Here is a 25,067-nt window from a genome sequence, read left to right as displayed (position 1 = left end):
GGCCATCATGTGTGTAGCTGTTTGCTGTATCAGGCCTACAGCATCTATGGATGCCTCTACAGGCCACGAACACTCATGTGGCACTGCATGGAAACTGGCAAAATAATAATCACTTGCTATGAATCCAGCAGCCAATACCTTGTACCTCAAACCCATCTGCTGGGCTGACCCCTAACACACCTCACTTGCCCTCAGTGCTGCAGCCTCTCCACTGCTCCCATGTGCCGGGGGTGGGAACTGGGGCTCTCAGGGAGGATTCAGCTGCAGCTAGTGGGGAAGGCACAGTGCCCTGCCCTGGTGAGGCATGGGTCTCCTGTGGTGAGGTGGGGCATTTACCCAGCTGGTGAGTTATATGGGCCCATGGTGCCCATGCTCCAGGAATATTCAGGGCCTGGGGGCCCAGCTCCACCAGTGTTTGGGGCTGGGTCTCTCCCCTGGTCCCACCTACTGCCCCCATGCGATTCAACAGGGCCCCTGGGCTCAGGCAGCTTCCAGCCCATCCTCGTTTCACGCCACACCTGGAAGCGGCCAGCACGTCCCTGTGGCCTCAGGAGGTGGGAATGTGTGTCTGCACACTGCCCTCACCCTGAGCACCAACTCCACAGCTCCTATGGGCCGGGAACTGCGGCCAATTGGAGCTGCAGGGCCGGTGCCGGCAGGAAGCAGCATGCGAGACCCTCGCAACCCCGCCGCCTAGGAGCTGCTGACAGAGGGGTGTGTGGGTCCCTTTCGGGAGCTGTCCGAGATAAGCACCACACTCCAACCCCTTGCCCCAGCCCAGAGCCCACACCCAAACTCGCTCCAACTCCCTCCCAGAGCCTGCACCCCTCCCACACCCAAACTCCCTCCCAGAGCCTTAGGCAGGTGGGGGGGGCGGGACTTGGACCCCTTCTGGGCACCACCAAAAGTTATAGAAACCTGCCGCCCTGGGGTGGCGGGGGGAGTCTTGGCAGCCCGTGCGGTTGCTCCGGGCCCTTCGCCGTGCGGCTCTGCGCTCCACCAACAATGCCCTGATTGACTTCCAAAGGGGGCGGCGCCGGGCGGGCGCTGCCAATGAACTGCCCTAGGCAGGGCGCTCGGGCGGAGGCGTCTGCGGGCCGGGGCAGGGGAATTACATTCTTGGGGAGGAAGGGGGCGGGGGTTGTTTTTAAAGCCCGGCTCTTCCCCCACTTCCCCCCCCCCCCCGTAGGAGGTGGGCGGGCGCAGGGCTCCAATCTGCAGCCTGGCCCCTTTGCTTTCCGCGTGGGGATTCGCCCCCGTGGGGGGCAAGAGCGAGCGGATCCCGGGCTCTGCGCGCGTGTGTCGGACGCAGCCCGCCCGGCCGCCGCAGGGACGCGCCGATTGCTGCGTTGTTTACCGTGCAAGACGAGGCAGGAAACCAGGGGTGGGGGAAGCTGGGAAGAAGCCCCCCTCCCCCACCACGTGAAAACCAAGGTCCAGGCACAGAGTCGGATCCGCCCGGCGGGGCTGGGCTACGCTGCAGGGGTCTGGAGCCGGCTGGCTGCTGAGCCCCGACCCTCTCTCCGCGCTGCGGGGGCGGAGGGCTCGTGTACCGCGGCTTTCCCCGCCCCCCTCCTGTTTGGGGCCGGTCCCCCTCCCGCGCTAACCCGCCTGGTCTCCCTGGCCTGCGGCAGCCGCCGGTGAAGGGCGCTGCGCGGCGGCGCCCGGGAGATGGAGGAGGATACAGCTGGGGGAGGAGAGGCGGGGAGGAGGCACCAGCTGGCGGCGGCGGGCGGAGGAGGAGCAGGCGAGCCGAGGGATGACAGGGGGAGCGGAGCGGGAGGAGGAGAGGGCATGTGGGACCAGCTGCTGGACAGGCTCCGCAGCCGGGATCCAAGAGGCAGCGGCGGCTGCAGCCCCTGCCCCAGCCCCAGCCCGGCCGAGATGGCGCTGCACAAGCAGGAGCAGGCGGTGTCCGAGGCGAAGGGGCCCAAGGCGGAGGAGGATGGCGAGGCAGCCGGGGCCAGGGGGCTGCAGGGGGCCGGGCCGGGCTTCCAGCCTCCCGAAGGCGGCTTCGGCTGGATCGTGGTCTTCGCCGCCACTTGGTGCAACGGGTCCATCTTCGGCATCCAGAACTCCTTTGGGATCCTCTACGTGATGCTGCAGAGCGACCTGGGCGGCGGCGAGAAGGACCCCACGCTGGAGTTCAAAACAGGTGAGAGGGCAGCGGGGTCCCCCTCCCCGAGACCGGCCTCTCCCCGGCCCCGCTGGGCTCTGAGCGGAGTCTGGGGAGGGGAGCTGATGGAAGGTGACTGACTGAGGGATAAGTGGCTTGCACAGAAATCACCCCGTAACCAGATCTAAGGGAATCCTGGGCCTGACTCCGCAAAGGGAACTGTATGTAACTTTGTCTGGTGTCAGGGAGACACACGGACACGCACACCCGGCGTCGGCAGGGGTGCCCTAGAAACGCAACTGGGAACGTATCTTGTTTAAGTAGGAGACATCAGAGTGTCTGCTGTAGGAGCAAGTTCCAGTCCAGGCTGTCACTCCTGCAGTGCCTCTGCTAGCATCGGTGCTTTGGGAACTCCCCTTTCTGCTGCTTGCCTTTGGTTGGCTTATATCAGAGCCTGCATGCTGTTTAAATCTAGGTGTCTCCTTGCAGCAGATGTAATTTGGGGGAGAGGGAGGAAGTTTGGGTTAAAATCTGTATATTAAATGACTTCCATTCCTACAAAGATATCCCCAGGGAGCGAATCATGAAAACCAAATCAAATAAGAAAACTCCATTGCTGTCCAGAGTGAAACAAACATTTCCAGAAAGAGGAAAGCTTGAAAATATTTTGCTGGAGGGGCATAGGCAACAGATGAAGGTTGCATAAGCGTTTGCATTCTGACCCTTTGTTTTTTCACTGGTTTAGAACTTCCACCTTTGGGCTGAATTACCAAGCTTGTTCTGTGCCCAAAGGTGAATCTTTTTGGAAAGTGTCAGTGCTCCTCTCCCACACACGAAAGCAAAACAAAAGAAAATCCCCCGAATAGTGTTTTTTTGTAGTGTGGCAGAAATGTATATTTTCAGCACGTATATTAAAAATATTCTGATACTGTCCAGTCAAATAGTTCCATGTTGTCACAGGAGCACAGGAGTTGTTACTAGCTTTCTTCTTTCTTAAAAAGGAAAACAAAAAACACAACAAAAAACTGTGCTGAGGAAGTTTTATATATATAAAAAAAAACGCTGTTAAGAGACTATAGGATTGCACTGAAGCACAAAAAGGTCAAAATGATAAAGTTAAGGTTGCACATGTAACATGCCTTGTGCATATCCACTGTGTGGCGGTAATTAAAGATGTTTTCTCAAATATAACAGTATTTTACGATCTTATGTGCATCTGTGTAGAACAATGTGCATGCCAATTAAGCAGACCATTAAAACAATTTATATGACGAGTGCAGCATTAACTGTTCTGACAACATACTACAGAATAAAAGGGAAACTTAACTGACATATAGAGCATCTTTTTTTTTTTTTTCAGTTAAACAAGCTTTTTAACTGCCTCCTCTGAATTGCACCCCAGGAAGGCTGCTGACAAATGGCCTTAGCCCTGTAAAAATGCCTGTTAGTAATTTTGGTCGCTTAAATTCAATAGGGATACTGACATAAGAAAAGTTAGTAGCAGGATGAAGTGTGTGCAGGATTGTCTTCTAAAGATAGAAAAGAGCCTGTACCTAAGTTAATTATTTATTTGTTTGTATTAGGGTAGCAGCTACAGGCCCAGCTGAGATTGTGGTTGTATTGTGCTAGTGACAGTCCCTGTCCCAAAGCTTATAATCAAATAAACAATACATACAAATTTTGGGAGAGGAAACAGACTTAGAGAAGTGAAATGACTTGTATGAAGTCACACAGCAGGTCAGTATCACAGCTGGGAGCGGCGCCAGGGTTTCTGGCGCCCTAGGCAGAATTCAGGGGGGCGGTATTTTGTGCGCTCCCCACGAGACGCTTGGGAGCTTCCGGTTCCACTCCCATCGCACCACCAAAGAAGGACCCTCTGCCGAAATGCCGCAGGTGACAGTGGCAATCCTTGAGCTGCTCAATTGCCTGCTGCTGCTTTCCGCAGCACGTTGGCAGAAGGTCCTTCGGCGGCGCAACAGGAGCGGAACCGGAAGCTCCCACGCACCCCGTGGGGAGCGCACAAAATGCTGCCCCCCAAATCCTGGTGCCCTAGGCAACCGCCTAGGGTCGCCTAATGGAAGCACCAGCCCTGATCCCAGCTGAGAATAGAATCCAGATCTCCCGACTCCCCGTCTGGTGATCTATCCTCTAGAACCAGTGTTTCTCAAACTTTTTGATACCAGGGACTCGCTTGTGGTCTTCCTAAACTGTATCAAGGAGATCTGAGGGACCGTCACTGGTCCATGGACTGGTCGTTGAGAAACACTGCCCTAGGTCACATTGCACTGATGTACTAGATAGATGATTTGACAATGAATGTACAGCAATGAAAGGAATTACAAGATGCTACACCTAGATTCCAGAATTAGCAGCATGATATTGTTGAGAAATAAGATAATCATGCAATTAAAGATGGTAACATAGTGCATATCCACATGGCGGCAGAGTTAAAGATGCATGGACAATCTTAGCATTGTCACTTCTAGGCTATTAACAGTACATTGTTAACATGGGTTGTCTTTTAAATGGTTAAGTGGTGGAATACACAATGCATCTCTGTGTTTGTATTCTTCAGGAAATCAACACTTAGTTATCTGTTTCCTTCTTGTGATCCTATCAACAAAACCCAAGGCACAGTTTTAAAAGAGAAGATCTAACTAAGGATATTGAAAACTGACGTGATAAAGTGATAAAAACTCTGCCATGGGCATGCGGGAGTATGCCCCTGTTTCTTCTAACGTGTGAGAGAGTGGGGGGGGGGGAACAAAACCAACCTTACACAGGCATGTAGAAAGAAAGAAGCCAACATAGGTGTCTGAGTCAATCCAGTGCTTTGTAATTAAATTGCCTGTGTGACAAATGTGAATTTTGGTCTGTGTGCTTAGCAAAGAGACCATTAATAATGCATATGCTTTGACCTGCTAGCTAATGTTGCCATTATATGTTAGTATGTCGGTTCTCACTTGCTTCCCGATCACTGGACCTGTATATGGTACACTACGTACTAAACATTGGTATGGAATTCTAGCTTTCAGGGAGAAGGCAATGGGTGCCCAGGTACAATGGAGGATTATTTATTTATTTAATCCTCTGATAGTATTTTGGCATTTAAATGTACAGGCTCAGAGAGTCCATACACCTGCAATTCCAGCAGCCTGCTGAGGTCCCTCTGTGCTAAGACCTGAAGCTGGGACTCCATGGGTCAAGGGAAGGCACGTCTGGATAGGAGTGGAGATGGAGAGCAGCTACTCTGCTTGACATGTTCTACTTCATGCTTGCATTGCTTCAGTGAATTACACCTGCTATCTAATGCTGCTAGACACAGCCCTGAGTCTGGCCCATAGCTTCACTTCCCATCCCTTCTGGCAAGGGAGCTGTATGGGACTACCTCCATGCACTCCTCCTCCCCCATTCTTGGTTTCACAGACCACCTCCTCCCCTCCCCACTTACAATTACATACTATCCCTGTGGAAACATAATCAGGCAAGAATTTGTAGCTGCTTTCGGATTGCTAAGTGTTATGGCCTTCCTGAAAAGAATCACCCTGTCTATTTATGCTCTGCATTTCATCTTCCTTCTCAGCTGGCTTGGTGCTCTGAGCTGGAAACAGAGCCAAAAGTGTGCCACATGACAGCTTCCCATAGACCACCAGAAAGTACTCTACAGACCATAGTGTGAGAACCCCCAATAGATTAAGTACAGGACTAAGAGTAACTCCTGCACTCTAACCCAGCTCTTCCACCGTGTCACTTTGTGGCCAGGAGCAAGTCACTTAACCTCTCTGCCTCAGTTTCTCCATCTGTAAAACGGGGGCTAGTACACACCTATCTTGTAGGTTTTTATAAGAATGATGTAGTATTTGGGGAGAACTTTTAAGATGTAAAGGCAGAGTAGTATTCCAGCCAAGTTATACTCCTGAAAAAAGGGCTTATATTTATATTAAAAAGGTGCTAACTCAAACTAAGCAATAGCAGCACAGGCACATGGCTGTAATTATCGAGGTTTATTTCTTGTTTGCACTGCATTCTCTTGTTTTTGATCTAAAATGTAGAATCCTTGGAGCTCAAATTCAGGGTCAGTTTGTAAAAACAACCTTCTTTCAACAACACACTGAATGCATAGCTCCTTTGTTTAAAGAAATATACTGTTAAGCATATGTAAACAAGCAATCCAATGAAGATCAACATGTACTGCTGTGAATATCCAGCACACCCCTTGGCTATGTGCAGCAGGAGACAAGACTTGGTGAGACACATTGGAGGTTTCATTTTGTGGAGGGGAAGGAGTATTGTAGAGAAAAATTGAAGCTAGAGTAAAATCTTTACCCAAGGGAAGAGCAAAAATCAGTCACTTCTAGCAGATGTGGCCAATAAGAAAGCATGGAGCAATAGTAGGATACTTGAAAATGATAACGGTGATTAGACAACCTAGTAAAAAAAGACCTGGTCCTTATTGGGTTTGGTAAAGACTCCCTAGCATGCATCATGGGAGTGACTGACTCCCATTGTGGCCTTGGCTGAGTCTCCTCTCAGTGCCTCAGTTTCTCCTCCTGTAAAAAGGGAACAGTATTCCTATATCTCACACAAGTATTGTGAGAAGGGTTAGGGAGTGGATGAAATGGGGATTCCTTTCCCATGTAAATGGATGTTGGGGCAGTGTCGTAATGCTCTAGCTTTTCCCCTCTGGGGAAGCAAACCTAACCAGAATAGCAGTTCTTCTAAAGGGTCAGTGTGCCCTGGGTCTTCAGGACCCCTGACTGACCCATTTTAGATTGGAGGCTCTTAAACAAAAAGGAAGGTGCCTAGCTGTATTTCAATCTGTGACCCACTTCAAAATGTGACAGCTAAGGAAAATTAGACTAAAAACCCAGGCCAGTTCTGGATTCTGCAAATCAGACAGCGATGCCCCACCACTGTGGGTACAGTTGAGGCAGCCAAGAGTTCCCAGTTGGTGTCGCCCAAGCACAAGCAGTGTCCCTGATATGTGAGGCAGCAGGGTGCATTGGGCAGGAGAGGCACCTGTTTCCGTTGGGTTTATTGAACACAGGATGTCAGTTGTGCGCATTGCTTGTGGTTAACTTCAGTTCAAACATCCATCGAGGATCTGCTGTGGAATGGCAGGGAACCTGCCTGTCTGCCATTCTGAAAGTGTCTTGTTTCTATAAATCCACTGTAGGTGTTGCAGTTTCAGGGATTTAACAACAGCTGGCAAGGCAGCTAGAACTACTGCATTGATGTTTTTCTTCCTTTTTATTTATTAAAATCATCTAGATACAGATTAACTTTATTTGCTTTACATTTTATGTTTCATTTGCCTTGAAATAGGAACTACAAGCACTTTGATAAATGGTCTGTAGAGTTCATCTGGTTTCTCCGTAGCTCTCCCATAAGTGCCTCTGTAGCCTGTTCCTCACAGCCAAGGGCAGCTCTAGGTATTTTGCCGCCCCAAGCACAGCAGACAGGCTGCCTTCGGCGGCTTGCCTGCAGGAAGTCCCAGTCCCACGGATTCGCTGGCACGCCTGCGGGAGGTCCGCCGAAGCCGCAGGACCAGTGGACTCTCCGCAGGCATGCTGCCGAAGGCAACCTGCCTGCTGCCTTCACGGCGACCAGCAGAGCGCCCCCTGTGGCTTGCCGCCCCAGGCACGCGCTTGGCGTGCTGGTGCCTGGAGCTGCCCCTGCTCACAGCAGTAGTTCCTCAGTGTGTTGTGCAGCAGCGCTTTGACTACCTTTTTGTACAAGAGATGGGACTCTTTTGCTGCTTTGTCCAACAGTGGAAGAATATCCATTATTACAGTTCTGTGCAGAGTGAGGCTTCTGTTTCCAGAAGGTCCTGTAGAAACCAAATGGTGTCTTGGAGTAAAAATGGAATTAAATACTTAACCATAGTGGTTCTTGCTCAGAATTAAATTGATCCCTACATTTGTGGCTGGGGAAAAGACTTCTCCTAGGATATACTAGCAGGGAACTTTGTGGGGCTTTTCTGGTACATCATTGAGTAGGGATTGCTTCTTAAAATCAAGAGTGCACGTTCTACACTGTAGAGTTTCTGTGGTCATGTTGGAGGAATGTCCATCTTGTCTTCATCTTTTATGTTTAAGTCCGGATAGGAAATGAACCACCCATGAACAACCCTGTTTTGGCTAACGAGATGGATAAGGTGTCCCGATGGGCATTTTTGTCTGGTCATTGTTAGGTTTTTTTTGTTGTTGTTTTTAATCTGAATTCCCCATTGAGATCAATGGGGATTTCTGCTTAAAAATTGATGCTGTGTTATGTCCTCTAATTCCTAGGATAGGTAAACTAGTTTGTCTAATCTGTCCTGCTTTATCAAAACTGCTGTCTGGAAGGGACAAACCAGGTGCATGTTACTGATAAAAATGGATCAGGGCTTCATCAGAACAGAGAAACCGAGCTAAGATCCTAGTTCAGAGAAAAGTTTTAGTGAGAGGAGAAAACATAGTTTTAACAGCCAAACTGTTTTGGTACTGAGAGTAAAAGAACAAGGAGCAGAAAGTAGGAACTGACTCATCTAATACATACAGAAAAGCTTTGCATACCTCATTGTAGGGCCCTTCTGGCTCTGTGGGCTAGAAAGGGAAAACCCTAATGATACAGTGAATTCTGGGAGGTCATTTTTGAACATGCACTCAAGTAAATTTTAGCAATATTTCATTGCACTGATGACTTTAAACCCTCTTTCAGACCCCTCACTGTACAGGGTTGTGTAAACTGCAGGGACAGTGTCAGTGTCAAACATCTGTCATTAAAGCACTCTTTATTTGTTGTGTAAATCTAAATTTAAAAAGAGGCTTCTATCCAAGACTCCAGGATTTAAATTCAGGATCTGTTTGGGGGCGGGGGTGGATTTTGTAGTGATGTTTTGTGGACTCTTCAGCCAAATTGGAAAAACTAAAGAATAATTTAATGGAGGCAGGGGTGTGTGTGTATATGTAGATGTAGATCTAGATATAGATATTCATTCTCTGTGAAAATATTCTTTAGTTTTTCCTATTTTATTTCATTCATACACACACACACTTAATGTCTTCCTTTCTTTGCCTATAGCTTAGTCACCCATTAGGCTAGTAAATTTGTGACTTACATTGAGTGACAAAGAAAATAGCTCCATTTAGGGTATTTGCTAACATTGTAAGCAGGAGGTATAAGCCATTGTTTCACTCTTACTAAGTTCTGATATGAAAAAGTAATTTAAATTTCAAACATTTGAAGTGTTCCTGTGACAGATGATGAAAAGTAAACAGACTTTTAGTAAATTTGTTGACACAAGGGATTAAATTTTATTTTAATATCTAGGACTTCTTTTTGTTGTTGTCCATATATTTCAAATACATTATAGAACCTGGGTTTCGAGTTTCACGTTTCTTGAAAAGGTCTTATCTGTCCTCTCCTGAAGGTGGCACTGTAGCTGTTGATGTGGAACAGTTTTTCAAATAGGCTCATTTCAGATGGACTTGACATCTTATATTAATTGCTCTAAGGCTATTGTATAACGATTAGACTTCTGTCTGCTTTTCACCCAAGGGCCTCAGAGCACTGCACAGACTTGAACTGATTACATTTCCACATCCTATGCTATAAGGTAGTAGCATTAGTCCCATTTTACAGATGTGTAAACAGAGAGGGGAAGTTGCTACCCTTAAGTCCACACACTGAGTCAGTGGATAGAACCCAAGTGTCCTGATTCCCGGGATCATCTTCTAACCAGCAGATTACAAGGCATCTCCTAATGATTCTCCCAAGCAATCATATTGCCTTTCACAGTTTTCCCTTTGGTTTTTGTCTTCTCCATCTTACTAATATTTCCCAACCTCTTCATTTAACTCCTCTGAATTTTTTTCCAACCTTCTCCTCTTCATTCTCCCTTCCTAATCCCCCATTCTTTCATGTCAGTTTTCCTGAGGTCTGTCAGTGCTTCTGGATCAGATTGTTAGTTGCCCCTGCTGCAAAAACAGCAAAAATAATTAAGTAAACTAGATTTTTAAAGTTTGGTTTTAAGCATCAGAGTTTATTAGGAATGCATGAAGAGTTCTCATTAAAAATTATTTTTAACCACAGCTGTGAGTTTGTAGTTCTTTTGAGGGGCCTGAGTTAGCCTTTGGCTGTACCTTGCATTAATACTTATCTTCTTGGAGTGTAAATGAAATGAGTAGACACACATCTTTTGAATTTGATCAGCATAATGGAGGATATTGCCCTTTGGTTGCACTTCATTTGAAGTTCCTGTGAAATAATCTCAGATGTAACCTCATTGCAGCAATGGGAGTAAAGTGAAAAGCTTTAAAATGTCCGTCTTTATTTTGCAGTAGCTAAAAATGCAAATATAAAACTAAAAGAACAAGAAACAGGATTAATCTGAGACTTTAATGATAACAAGCAGCCTTGTATGTAATAATTAATGCATTGCGGCATGAGAGAGTGGAGGAGGAGGTTGCACATAGACAATTCTCAGTTACTAGATTAACAATTCTAATAGAGTTGTTTACTCTCAAGTTACCTCCCTCAGATATTTAAAAAAAAAATCTTCAGTGCTGATGAGAAACAGGCAAAGTGTTATCTAGAAATGCATATTGCAATGCTGCCAACTCTTTCGATCTTATTGTGAGGCTCATGATATTTGATGTTCTTCTTAAAGCCCCAGCTCTTGGAGTCAACTGATTATGTGAGAATCTTATCTGTCATTTAAAACAATAGTTCTTAGCTATCCTGGTTGTGGAGAAAAGCTTGAGAATGTGATCTGAGTGTACCCTAAAATCTTGAAACTATAAGGGAGACAAAAAGGACCCTGATATTTATTTTAAATCTCATGATTTTTTTATGCCTGACTCACAATTTTTGAACACTTGATAATGTTGTTGTTACTTGTTGGCAGTACCAGTGTTCATTCCAGTCAACAAAATATAAGCACCTCTTGCTTTTTAGTAAATCTTCCATCCCCCATACGCTTCCCTTTTTATATAAACCAACTTAAAGCCTTATCAAATTATAAGACTCTGAAAATGGTGACAGCCCACCACTGAGCGCACCCTGCCTCTGGCTTTAATACCCTCCACTCCAGTGGTGAGACTGGAATATAGATAGGAGCAGAGAACCCTGTGCACAAAAGACCCTGTTTGATTTTTTGGTCTTTCTCTGCAGCATGGAGCACGGGTCACCTGCAGGTTTAAACTAGTGTAAATGGTGGATTCTCTGTAACATGAAATCTTTAAATCATGATTTAAAGGATAAGGACTTCAGTAACTCAGCCAGAGGTTAGGAGGCTATTACAGGAGTGGGTGGGTGAGGTTCTGTGGCTGCCATATGCAGGAGGTCAGACTAGATGATCAGGATGGTCCCATCTCGCCTTAAAGTCTATGAGTCTAAAAGACCTTACTCCCAAAACTGCCCAGTGAAGTTAGTTAACTATCTTAGGATACGTCCAGACTACCTGCCGTATCGGCGGGTTAAAATCGATTGCTCGGGGATCGATATATCGCGTCTAATCTAGACGCGATATATCGATCCCCGAGCGCGCTTATATCGATTCTGGAATTCCATCAACCCCAACGGAGTTCCGGAATCGACACGGAGAGCCGCGGACATCGATCCCGTGCCGTCTGGACGGGTGAGTAATCCGATCTTAGATATTCGACTTCAGCTACGTTATTCACATAGCTGAAGTTGCGTATCTAAGATCGAATTCCCCCCCCAGTGTGGATGAGCCGTTAGATATGTGTGGTGGTGTAGTGAACTGGCTTTTTTTATGGTGTTGCTTTCTGAGGGCAGAGAGAGGATAAGGAACCAGGACTCAGAGTATTTTCCTTTTAGGTCGGTGGTAGAAATTGGAGGGCCTGATTCTGGTCTCATTTATAACAGTGTGAATCCAGAGTAACTCTAGTGAAGTAAATGGGATTTACTCTGGTGTAACTGAGAACACAGCCTTTCTCTCTCTTTTTATTCTTTTAGAGTTGGCTTCCTGAGAGTGATTAATGTAATTTTGTTTGCCTGCAGCCCATGGGTTTGTTACATTGCTTTGCTCTGGATGCATTTTCTTGTTCAGTGGCCAGGAGGATTTTGTAACTCAACACTTTCTCCTTGTAATAACTGTGACCTCGCAAGACCAAAATACTGGGCCTTGTTAACCTAATTGCACGTGGATGCAAAGCAACTAGCGAGCCCTGTGCAGAAGGCTGTGATCATTGGAAAATGAGAGTTGCAAATCCCAGAAACTCCAGCCCTAAGAAGACCTTAAAGCTACATAAGGGGAAAAAGAGACGGTTTGAATTCTACATCAGCCAATCTTCAAGAAATAATACTTGGCACAGAATTGTTACTTGCTTCTCTTGTGTGTGGGTGGCATAAATTACTAAAGGGTGTGTGGTTTGCCTGATTAATCTCTTGCTCAATACAAGCTCTGAACTGTATATCTAGTTTTAAAAGCCCAGAGATGTTGGAAGAATTCAAAATATCTGCTAAAAAATGTTGTCTGTCTTCAAGCTTTACCAACCTAGACAACCCTGGCCTACCTATGAAATTCTGTAACTTTGTGTTCTAATTCTGAGTAAGTTAGTTTCTTAGTATCTCAAACAGGATAGTACCAGCTGTTCTCTGTAACCATGGATATTGCTAGAATCTGAAATTTTGATGTTGGAAAATTACATGAATTCCTAAAGGGACAGGATAACACCAAGCCCTAAATTTTGCTGCTTTTATTTTAAGTGTTGGGAGAGAAGAAAAGCTAATAAAAAATGGAAAAAAAACCCTATTTTATAAAGTTCAGTGAAAACAACTTTAACCTTTAATTTTATTTAAACCTTCTTCTGAATTATTGTGAAGCTAACAGAACCGTGGTGTGCTGTTAGTACCTGAGAACTGGAAAGTGAATTTGAACAGAGCTAGCAAGTGAAAGATGGACAATGAAATTAGACCTGTTCAGTGAGAAACATCAACAATGAAGAGCATGACTTGGGTATCAAAATGACAAGCACCACAGAAATACCTTAAAGAATACTATTGCAGAGCTTGTATCTTGAGTATCTGAGTCAGCAAGCAGCCTGGAGTTGTCATAATATAGCTGTTTCACTGTGCCTCAGTTTATTCATCTTTAAAATGGATATAATACTGATTTCACAGCGAAGCTTTGAGACCTAGGGTATGTCTACACTGCAATAAAACACTGGCTGCCCTGTGTCAGCTGACTCAGGCTTGTGGGACGCAGGCTATGGGCTACAAAATTGCATTGTACACTCAGGCTGAAGTCTGGGCTCTGGGACCCGCCCCCCCTTACTCTGTACAGGTGTGTATGCGGGGATGCTGGAACTAGGGTGCAGTGGTTTCCATCATATACAGGGTTTACAGTTTTGTTCAATGGCTTTCCACACTCCCACTATAAAAATTGTTCCAACACCACTGTGTGTGCACTAGACAAGATGCAAAAAAATAGCAAATTATTAGGCCTTGTGATGTTAAAGTTGCAGTGTTCCTTCCTTGGAGGAAAGGTGCAGGATAAGACAAAATGTTGTTGTTGTTATAGCATCAAATGATCTAAGAAGGTTGAGTTAGTGCCCTAACATAGCCTTGCCAGCTGCTTCAGGGCTGAAGTGCAGATGTCCCTCTCTACCTGTAAGAGAAGACAAAACCTATTTAACCCTATTGCAGGCCCTTGAGAGGAAAAAGGGTGGAGCTACTTCCAATCAAATGAAGATGTTCACATATACCACGAGAGTGTTGTCATGTTCCTGGTGACTTGTAATTTTTTGTTTGTTACGGGCAGCATTTCTAGTGGCAACTGGCAGATTGTATTTTCGTTCTCCCCCTTGCCTTTGATTAATACGTGATTTGTAACTGCACCTGTACTAGCAATCATTTTGTGTGTTGTGCCCTCCCCCTTTGGGAGACTATTGCCATGCTGCGGGCAGGAGAACAATATGAGCCAGTTTGTACACAAGTTAGGGGCCTGCTACTTCAGACCCGTACTTGCACGGATAGACCTGCTGAATAACTGAGACTTCTTGAGAAGGTAAAGGTTTGTAGGGTCAGACCCTTGGGCCTGTAGGGGATGGGGAAATAGCCATCGTTTACACACTGGGAAACCGAGGCACAGAGCAGTAAGTGACTTGCCCGAGGTCAAACAGTGGGAGAACCAGGAGTAAACCCTAGGCATTGCAACGTCCATTCTCGTGCTCGGTGTGAGACAATGCTTCCTACAGATTAGTAGTTAAATGAAATGTTCCATATCTGAGCCTTTACAGCTGAAGTCTTGTGGCACTGAGACCCACTTGTTGTCATCAGTTTATTTTAGCATAGAGAGCAGTTGGGAGTGGGAGCCAGCAGGTGGGGCAAGAGAGAACCGTGTGTTGCTAATCAGAGGTCACAAGCATTGCTACTCTTCCCTGAAAGCATATTTCAGGTTAAAGGCCTAGAAGGAAAATGGTGAATGTGGTTTGCCAGTGAAAATGTCCAGTACTACAGTGTGTTTAAAGATCTGCTCAGCTAATTCTACAATTGCGTAATAAATTACTGTAGTGTCATTTAAGCAAGACCTGTGCCCTATTCTCTTTATTAGTCCTAAATGTTGTGCCCAAAACCCTAGATCTGTGCGCTTGGTTCCTGGGTGGTGGGGGAGACTTGTAATTGGAGGCTTATACCTAGCAGAGCTCTTATGTTTACTAGGCAGGTGCCTTCTCCAATAGACGTTGGGCGTACGAGAAGTGAGGTGGACTGTGTGTGGCTAGAGTGGGGGTGAATATGGGGCAGTAGACCATGTTCTAGTGTGTCATTTCCATCTTGGAAAAATAATCTAATTTTAATTTTAATGACTTTTGACTGCCAAGCCAGTTTAGATTATCGTGTTCTGCGTCTCTCTCACACAGACCAGTCTAGGCCATCTCCAGGGTCTCTTCCTCTCTGTCTGTTAGAGGAAATGCAGGTCACCCAGAGCTGCTTGCGTATTCTTCAGTCACTCAAACCTGCCTCCCTCCTCTACTGCCTCCATTGACTGCAGAATGGAGCCATCCTGTGGCACGATCCTGGAATTATGCAGCATCTGAACAAAGAGGAAAATTGCTTAGCATTTGATTGCAAGTAGGGCATAGGGCCTTGCCTCTAAGTCAAAGGTGAGCAAACTACGGCTCCTGGGACCCTCCTGCCTGGCCCGGAAGGCTCACCCCTGGGCCCTCCCTTCCTGGTCTCCACCTCCCCCACAGCCTCAGCTCACTGTGCTGCCAGCGCAGTGCTCTGGGTGGCAGTGATGTGAGCTCTTGCCAGGCAGCACAGCTGAAGAGCCGCAGCCTGATCCGGTGCTCTGTGCTGCACGGTGGCAAGGCTGGTTCCAACTGGGCAGCGTGGCTGCCTGTCCTGGTGCTCTGGTGGTGCGGCTGTTGCACTGCCAGCCACCGGTGCTCCAGGCAGCGCAGTAAAGGGACGGAGTGGGGGAGTTGGATAGAGGGCAGGGGTGTTTGGGGTGGTGGTTAGGGTGTGGGGGTGTGGATCGGGGTTGGGGTGGTCAGAGGGTGGGGAATGGGGGGGTTGAATGGGGGCAGGGTCCCAGGGGGCAGACAGAAAGGAGAGGAGGGGTTGGATGGGGCAACAGGGGGCAGTCAGGGGCAGGGGTTCTGGGGGCGGTCAAGGAGAAGAGGTGGTTTGATGGGGCAGGACCCACAACCGTGCATTTTTTTCATGACCCCTGTGTATGTGTGTGTAGTTAATAGAACGTATGTTATAATAAAATCTATATCGTTTATACAGAAAAAAATCTGATGCTTATGAACCTCAAAGTTGGAAAACTCATCTTAATTAATTGCAGATACCTTTGTTTCCTTCAACCTAAGTGAGTTATCGCTTATTTTGTTGTTTGTTTTTTTTCTTTTTTCTTTTGTGAATGCCTGATTTCATTACTCTTGTATTGTGGTAGCACCTTGGGGCTGCAGCTCCATTGTGCTAGTTGCTGTACAAAACATAATAAAAGAGTCTCTGACCTAAGCAGTTTGCAGTTATAGTTATGTCCCTTGGAAACCTTTGTGAACTTGAAGTTATATACCTGTGTTTATAAATGTATAGCTGCATTTTGGGTGTGTGTGTTTATATACACATACACCTTCTATGTATGTGGATATAATATATATGCAGACACACACTATGATTTTATGGAAGGGTTTAGCACCCAAAATTCCAGTTGAAGTACGTGGAAGTTCTAGGTGCTCAGTACTTCTGAAAATTAAGCCATGCATGTGCGGTGTAGTATAGACTTGAGGGGTGACTTGCTTTGCTGTGGGTTATTTCTGTTCATCCACCCTGAGTAGGTTGGGGATGTTGCTAAACCCACATTAAGTATGTTCTGAATTGCCATAACATGCTTTCAATTGTAAGCGTTTCAGATATCACACAGTTAACTAGTATAACAGGTCTTGCCAGGTGCTGTAAACAAGCAGCTCATTAAAGAGATAGCAGCACAATTTTCCAGCGATGTAGCGTGGAGTCTTCCTGCATGAAAACTGTGTAGATATAAACAGAGCAGTGGATCTCATTTCACTTATTTATTCTTCCTTTTTGTAAGGTCCCCGGCAGCAGAGGTGCTGTCCTAGGATTGGTAAGAATCCCTTCCCCATTTACAATCCTCCCCCTCAAGGCTCAGTCTCCAGAAGCTCCTTTCAGAACCTGTCTGTGCCTTTCCCATTTTAGTTGCTGTACAAATGTATACAGGATGGTGCAATCCCTGCCCTGATCTGCATACTCCTCTATCTCCCCATCCTAGCCCTCGCGGCTCACAGGCTGGTGGTAGAACATGTTGCTACCAGAGTGTGCTCAGCATGGGAGCAAGAGCCAGGTCCATGAGTCATACTTGTGTGTGCTCCTTATGTGGCAATGCACAGCACTGGTACCTCTAGGCCAAGCTATTTCATTGCGTTTAAATGAACTGGTGTATTGGATCAAAGCCCTTTCCTTGGGAAAGAAGGAGCGTTTTGCTGAGAAGCTGATTCCGGGTGGTAATCTATTAAAGATGATGCAGCGTTGTAAAAAGTTGCCTGCACTGCAGGGCACGGGGAAAGGAGGAATGTGGCTTATAACACTTATAGCTGTTAGCTAGGTCTGTGCAACTGAGTGAGCACCTCAGTTGTGTTTGCATTCAGCTGTGTTGCTCCCTTGTGGTAAAAGTCTATGGAGTTTTAACATGACTGAAGCAAACAGGTTTCTATAGGAATCACTATAAAATCCCATGCAATGAAATCTGGAGTGAGAGCCTTACTGTGGAAGGGATTTTTCTCTCTTACAGTCACCCAGTGGAAGCCAAGAACAAGGAACTGGTTCACCACTGGATTCAATTGGACTGTTCCATAAAAGGGTGAAGGATCAGATTTGGTGCACTCAAGTCTCCAAGAGTAACCCCTGCCCATATGTCCCCTACAAGCCATGGAATTCCCTCCTATTTTAGGTGGGTCCTGTGGCTTGTTGTAGATCCTGATGGGGAAGGAGGCTCACAAGGCTCTGGTTGTGGGGAATGCTTCCACCGAGGATGCCTGAGGATTATGAATGTCTTAAACAAAGGCTCCGTTCAAGTTGGTGTGATACTGCTGGTTGTGCTGAGTGGGTGTGAGGTGGGGGTGGCTTCAGGGCCAGCCTAAAGTGCTTGTCAAAGGCTTGGGTCTTGGAGCTTTCAGATGGTGGAGCAAGGAAGAACATGTGTCACTACTGAGGAACCGCCCTTCACCTTCCTTCCTACCCTGCCAAAGTTCAATGCTTCCAAGCCTAGTTGGCTGAAAGGAGAGTCACTGCAGCAGGCAGTGGTTCTTGGGGAAGCAATGGAGGGGAAACCTTCTAGGAAAGGAATTATACATCTCTTTGCTCCCCCTCCTCACAGAGTAACTGCTATCATGTAGCCACATTACCAACACATTCTGTCAGTAACTCAGGTAGGTGTCATAAGAGTAACAGGAAACTATTATTTTTTTTAACCTTTAAGAAAATGCCGTCCCACCCTAAGCACCTTGCCCAGGGCCTGCAAGGCCCTGCTTCCTGGAATGCTTGGCCAGTCCATTCTTTAGTTTGAGGTAGTTTGGTGTTCAGATAATCTATACTGGGTGTTCTCCACATGGCATAGCTGCCTGGTGCTTGTTTGAAGTTTCCTGCATCTGGAACAGTGCCTTACACTGAGAAAAAGAATCAACAGTGCCCTCACAATCCCTGCAATGAAATGAGCTTTTCCAAATGCCTGTGTAATACCTTGCCCAATGCTTGTTGTGTACTATATAAATTGTACTCTGTTGAGGGTATACACAGTGGAAATAGAACACTCTTTTGGGGAAGCCATTTCCCCTGTCCCAACTCCTCATAAAATTGGTTGCACAGGCAACCTTAACCCTGGCATTTCCTAACTATTGAGTGCTTGACTTTGCAACATGAATAATGTTCTTCTAACATAGTTTTCTTTTTGGGTGTGTAATTATTTATATTACAGTAACACTTAGTCCCACCTGAGATTGAACTGTATTATGATAAATTACACATAGGAGAAGACATACCTTGCCACCAAAAGCTACAATCTAAATAGACAAGACAGACTGAGGAAGTAGTAGTATCCCTTTTATAGATGGAGAAATGTGGAACAGAGAGATTGAGTGACTGTCCAAGGTCAAGCGAGAAGCCTGTAGCAGAGCTAGGAACCAGGCTTAGATCATCTGATTCCAAGTCCAGAGCCTTAACTGCAAGACCATTCTTTCTCTGGGAGATACTAATCAAGCACAGCATTAGTTGACTAAAGTGTTAATTTGCTATTGTTGATACTTACACATCCATTGCTTCTTATAAAGGTCACCTAGTCTAACAAGCCTGTGTTTTTTTTCAGTCTGTCACACCCACAAGACCTCACCCCATCTCTCAGGTTGTTGAGCTGAGTGAGTGGAGCAATAGATCCGTTGTGTAGAGGAGAATTCTCTTATGCACCCCTCCCAGTAGAACATCATTTGTGAATTATAAAGTGACCGTGAGTTGTTGCATAACAAGCAATACAAACTCTTACTATTTGTTTAGCTCTAGATGAAGAGGGAACATCAACAGTCCCAATGTTCCTGATCACTGGCCAACTAGTAATCCATGTATTTTAGTAAAAGCATGTTTATTTCTTAAGCTTTATGTAAACAATGGAAGCTGTGAGCAATAGGAGGTGCAGAGAAACTGGTCTAGGGACTAAGCTTACTTTAAAGCAAAACACGCCAAGCTGCTGAGCCTGGGGAGAGCTTAATTAAAGATGAAGGAAAAAAACTTCCAAAAAAATATTAGGTACTTAAATGGAACATTTTTGTTCTGGGTTCAGAAAGTTTCCTGTTGGTATCGGCTTTAATGAAATCAAATAATCTCCAAGAAAAGCAAATTGGAACTCCTAAAGAGGCACTTTCCAAATGAAAATTTGTAACACTGTTGCTAGTAACACTTTATTATTGAAACTGAATTTTAACATTCTAATTTATATACATCCTTTCACACTGTTTCTTTGCTTGGACCTTGACCTTGCAATAAGATGCACACAGCTAAAAGCCCTGTGCCAAACCTCATACATCTCAGTGGGTATCCACATGGGGGTAGGGTTCCACCCGCACACCTCTCATTGCAAGATTAGGGCCTTGGAGAGTTATGTAACGCCAGACTTGAGAACAGGAGTACTTGTGGCACCTTAGAGCTAACAAATTTATTTGAGCATAAGCTTTCGTGGGCTAAAACCCACTTCATTGGATGCATGTAGTAGAAAATACAGTAGGAAGATATATATACACAAAGAGAACATGAAACAATGGGTGTTACCATGCACACTATAAGGAGAGTGATCAGTTAAGGTGAGCTATTATCAGCAGGAGAGAAAAAGAACTGTTTGTAGTGGCAATGAAAATGGCCCATTTCCAGCAATTGACAAGGAGAATTGAGGAACTGTGGCGGGGGGGGGGGGGGAGAGGGAGGAGAGAATAAGCATGAGGAAATAGTTTTAATTTGTGTAATGGCCCATCCACTCAGTCTTTATTCAAGCCTAATTTGATGGTGTCTAATTTGCAAATTAATTCCAATTTAGCAGTCTCTCGCTGGAGTCTGTTTTTGAGGTTTTTTTGTTGTAATATTACAACTTTTAGGTCTGTAATTGAGTGGCCAGGGAGACTGAAGTGTTCTCCAAGTGGTTTTTGAATGTTATAATTCTTGACGTCTGATTTGTGTCCATGTATTCTTTTACATAGAGACTGTCTGGTTTGGCCAATGTACATGGCAGAGGGGCATTGCTGGCACATGATGGCATATATCAGATTGGTAGATGTGCAAATGAATGAGTCCCTGATGGCGTGGCTGATGTGATTAGGTCCTGTGATGGTATCCCCTGAATAGATATGTGGACAGAGTTGGCAACGGGCTTTGTTGAAAGGATAGGTTCCTGGATTAGTGTTTTTGTTGTGTGGTGTGTGGTTGCTGGTGAGTGTTTGCTTCAGGTTTGGGGGCTGTCTGTAAGCAAGAACTGGCCTGTCTCCCAAGATCTGTAAGTGATGGATCATCCTTCAGGATAGGTTGTAGATCCTTGATGCGCTGAAGAGGTTTTAGTTGGGAGCTGAAGGTGACGGCTAGTGGCGTTCTGTTACTTTCTTTGTTGGGCCTCTCCTGTAGTAGGTGACTTCTGGGTACTCTTCTAGCTCTGTCAGTCTGTTTCTTCTCTTCAGCAGGTGGGTACTGTAGTTGTAAGAATGTTTCATAGAGATCTTGTGGGTGTGTCTCTGTCTGAGGAGTTGGAGCAAATGCGATTGTATCATAGAGCTTGGCTGTAGACAGTGGATCAAGTGGTGAGGTCTGGATGAAAGCTGGAGGCATGTAGCTAAGTATAGCGGTCAGCAAGTTTCACTTCCTGGTTCTAGTATGCTAGCCTAGCGTTCTTGGATTTGGGTTTCCTTCAATGTTGGAAAATGTTCAATGGTCTTTTGTTCTGCAAGTGATTTTTAGTGATTATTTAAATGTTACTAATGAAAGCATTTCTATTAGGTATTGTAAATTTAACACATGCCAAAAAAACCTTTCATTTTGATCTGGACTATAGTGGTAGTAACTGTTTAATGTTTCACTTCCTTGGATATTTCCAAAGAGAGAATTTGGGAGGTTTTTAAAAAAACGAAAGGCAGAGAAGGGATCCCATACAATCCTACATCCTGAAATACTTTGTTTCCAGTCTACCTTTGAGTGGATATCAGCCACAAAATCATTTTTATGTTGAAATTCAATTCGAAGAAGCTCTTAAACTAATTGGATGCTGTGGAAAAACAGCACTGTCGATGTACAAGTAGATCAAAGAGCCTTATTTCTCCTCCTTATAGCTGGAGCGGTGGCTTCTCTGGAGCACACTTCCTACAGCCTCCATAGAAGGCTGTCATGGTGGCAGCCTTTTATAGGCCTGTTTTCCTCTTCTGTGTGTTACGGTGCATACTGTAGCTGCAGAGGACTTAATTTCTGGACTCCAGTGGGTCTTAATGTTTTAACTAGTCATTATTGATTTGTCTTAATTAGTATGTGTAAATTGCCAGGCTACTTACCACAATGCCCTGGTACCATCTGTGCAGATGGGGAGTTGCAGAGGTTTTTTGGAGCCGCAGAAGGGGGTCCCCAAGGTCTTGGGTAGGATTACTGAATCTAGCTAGATTTTTATATCCGACCTAGCTCTGTGATCTTTGAGTGTGGGATTTCAGGATTAAGGTTTGCACTGCCTTGTTTGGGAAAATGGTGAGGAAGCGTTGCTGGGGGTTAGATGAGGGTTACAGTTGGATTTAGTGTACTTGTCTCAAGGGCTCATTAACCATGCTCATTACAGCACGTAAATGGGGGAAATGACTATGCTCTACTAGAGCCAGCTCCTCTTAATGTAATTTATGTGAGAGTTCAGTTAATCCAGGCAGTCACTTGGAATGTACAATGCTGAAGTGAACTAATCTTTTAAAAATATATACTTTATGTATATAGAGATTTTCCTTAGGAGATTCTTCTCCTTTAAGAGGTACAGATGGCCCAGATTTCCATAGCAGCAAGGAGCTATAATTTATCTTATAGGGAGGGAGGTTGTACAGTTACTGGATTATGGATAGAGTTGGATATTAGAAGATTGCCTGCCTGGTCTGACCCATCCCACTACCTGTAGGGAAGGGTGACATGAACTCCTCCATGCCCGGAACCGACAACCAGCTGCGACCATGCCTTCCATGACCTCTGAGACACAATCTTAGCCTTAGTCATGAGCTTCAAAGGGCTGTTAAATAATGTAAATCCCCCTCCTGCAGTTATGCAAATACCCAGCCTTCTGAACATAAGAAGGGCCAGACTGGGTCAGACCAATGGTCCATCTAGCCCAGTATCCTGGCTTCTGCTGGTGGTCAATACCAGGTGCTTCAGAATGAACAGAGCAGGCAATTAATGAGTGATCATCCACTATCATCCAGTCCCAGTTTCTGGCAATCAGAGGCTAGGGACACCCAGTGCATGGGGTTGCGTCCCTGACCATCTTGGCTAATCGTCATTGATGGACTTGTTCCACATGAACTTAGAATCATAGGACTGGAAAGTGCGAGAGGTCATCTAGTCCAGTTCCCTGCACTCAGGGCAGGACTAAATATTATCTAGATCATCCCTGACATGGGTTTGTTTAACCTGCTCTTAAAAATCTCCAGTGATGGAGTTTCCACAACCTCCCTAGGCAATTTATTCCAGTGCTTAATCACTAACAAGGACCGGAAGAAGATCGTCATGGTGGACATCACAGTGCCCTTTGAGAACAGGACCCCTGGCTGTCCATGACACCCGATCTCAAAAGCTAGATAAAGATGCCCCTTTGGCTGCCACCCTGAGAACTAGGGGCTGCGAGGTTCAAACTCACATGCTGATCATCAGAGCCCTGGACGCCTGAGACTCTGGTAACGAGCAAATGCTGAGAGAATATGGAGTTGGTCAATGCTGTGCTTGGCTGATGCAGCAACTCATGGTGTCCGATGCCATCAGGTGGTTGAGGGACATCTACATAGAGCACATCGTCAATACCGGGAGGAATGAGCTGGAGTGCCAATGAGAAGCACAGTCGGGAAAGTAACTCGATACTTTCCTGATGCACTGTTTTTTTTCTAAATGGACAATGAATCCTAAATTTTCAATTACTGAGGGACAATCCTCACTCATTGCTATATTTTGCTTTCTGCCACCAACTCCCTGTGTAACTTTTTTTATTAGTAATGTACCCAGATACTTGGATGCTAAATATCTAAACTGTATTCTTAAATTCATTCACCTAATTTAGGTTATTGCTGTATCTTATGAGTTTAAAAACAAACTTGATATTTGTGGATAATCTAAGTGCTATACCCAGATGTACAAACACACTTTTCTCAACCTGTATATTATATAACTTTAACATTAGCTTTAAGAAAAATTTTAAATTTGTTTGTATCAACAGTTGTGCTCAGAGGTTCAATTTGGGACCCTGTTATGCTGGGCAGTGCAAGGATATGTGCTCAGAGACAGTCCCTCTCTTGGAGAATTTACAATCCAAGGCTTTGATTCAGGAAAACATCCCTCTGCAGCAGAGTGCATAAGTCTCACTGAAGTCAGTGCAACTTATGCACATGCTCAAAACTAAGTATGTGTTTAAGTGCTTTCCCGAATCAGAGCCTAAATACAGGCAATGCTTTTTTTTATTAATGGAGATATCCTATCTTCTAGAACTGGAAGTGACCTTGAAAGGTCATCGAGTCCAGCCCCCTGCCTTCACTAGCAGCACCAAGTATTGATTTTGCCCCAGATCCCTAAGTAGCCCCCTCAAGGATTGAACTCACAACCTTGGGTTTAGGAGGTCAATGCTCAAACCACTGAGCTATCCCTCCCCCCTGACATGACAGCTGGGTGTAGAACAAGAGAGAGACAACCAAGGTGACAGTCATAGAAATGCAGGTCTGCATACATTGTACACAAAGGTAATTTGGAGCCCTGATAGTACTTATTCTATTTTTAAATACGATAAGCAAACAAGATAAATGACTTGCTGGCGAGCCAACTTGCCTGTTACATCCTATACTGGATACACACCCCAGTCAGAGGCCATGTCTACATCTAAAGTTTTGCAGCGCTGGTTGTTACAGCTGTATTAGTACAGCTGTATAGGGCCAGCGCTGCAGAGTGGCCACACTTACAGCAACCAGCGCTGCAAGTGGTGTTAGATGTGGCCACACTGCAGCGCTGTTGGGCGGCTTCAAGGGGGGTTCCGGGAACGCGAGAGCAAACCGGGAAAGGAGACCCGCTTCGCCGCGGTTTGCTCTCTCGTTCCCGGAGCCACCCAGCAAACCGCAGGGAAGGAGACCTGCTTGCTCTGGGCTCCGGGAACGAGAGAGCAAACCGGGAAAGGAGACCCGCTTCGCCGCGGTTTGCTCTCTCGTTCCCGGAGCCACCCAGCAAACCGCAGGGAAGGAGACCTGCTTGCTCTGGGCTCCGGGAACGAGAGAGCAAACCGGGAAAGGAGACCCGCTTCGCCGCGGTTTGCTCTCTCGTTCCTGGAGCCACCCAGCAAACCGCAGGGAAGGAGATCTGCTTGCTCTGGGCTCCGGGAACGAGAGAGCAAACCGGGAAAGGAGACCCGCTTCGCCGGGGTTTGCTCTCTCGTTCCCGGAGCCACCCAGCAAACCGCAGGGAAGGAGACCTGCTTGCTCTGGGCTCCGGGAACGAGAGAGCAAACCGGGAAAGGAGACCCGCTTCGCCGCGGTTTGCTCTCTCGTTCCCGGAGCCACCCAGCAAACCGCAGGGAAGGAGATCTGCTTGCTCTGGGCTCCGGGAACGAGAGAGCAAACCGGGAAAGGAGAACCGCTTCGCCGCGGTTTGCTCTCGCGTTCCCGGAGCCACCCAGCAAACCGCAGGGAAGGAGACCTGCTTGCTCTGGGCTCCGGGAACGAGAGAGCAAACCGGGAAAGGA

At 46.0% G+C, this 25,067-nt stretch overlaps 1 protein-coding gene across 1 annotated transcript in view; it reads left to right on the top strand.

Annotated features, from left to right (window-relative positions):
- The first annotated feature begins 1,205 nt into the window (after positions 1–1,205).
- SLC16A2 (solute carrier family 16 member 2) overlaps positions 1,206–25,067 on the top strand; it is a 108,490-nt gene continuing 84,628 nt past the window's right edge. Inside the window, exon 1 of the mRNA XM_050964662.1 lies at positions 1,206–2,155. Within this exon, the coding sequence (XP_050820619.1) occupies positions 1,672–2,155 (484 nt within the window). The 5' untranslated portion in view covers positions 1,206–1,671. The remainder of the gene's footprint in view (positions 2,156–25,067) is intronic.

Source organism: Gopherus flavomarginatus, chromosome 8, assembly GCF_025201925.1.
Source record: "Gopherus flavomarginatus isolate rGopFla2 chromosome 8, rGopFla2.mat.asm, whole genome shotgun sequence".
NCBI classification, from domain to species: Eukaryota; Metazoa; Chordata; order Testudines; family Testudinidae; genus Gopherus; species Gopherus flavomarginatus.
This window is presented reverse-complemented; position numbering and strand designations above follow the sequence as displayed.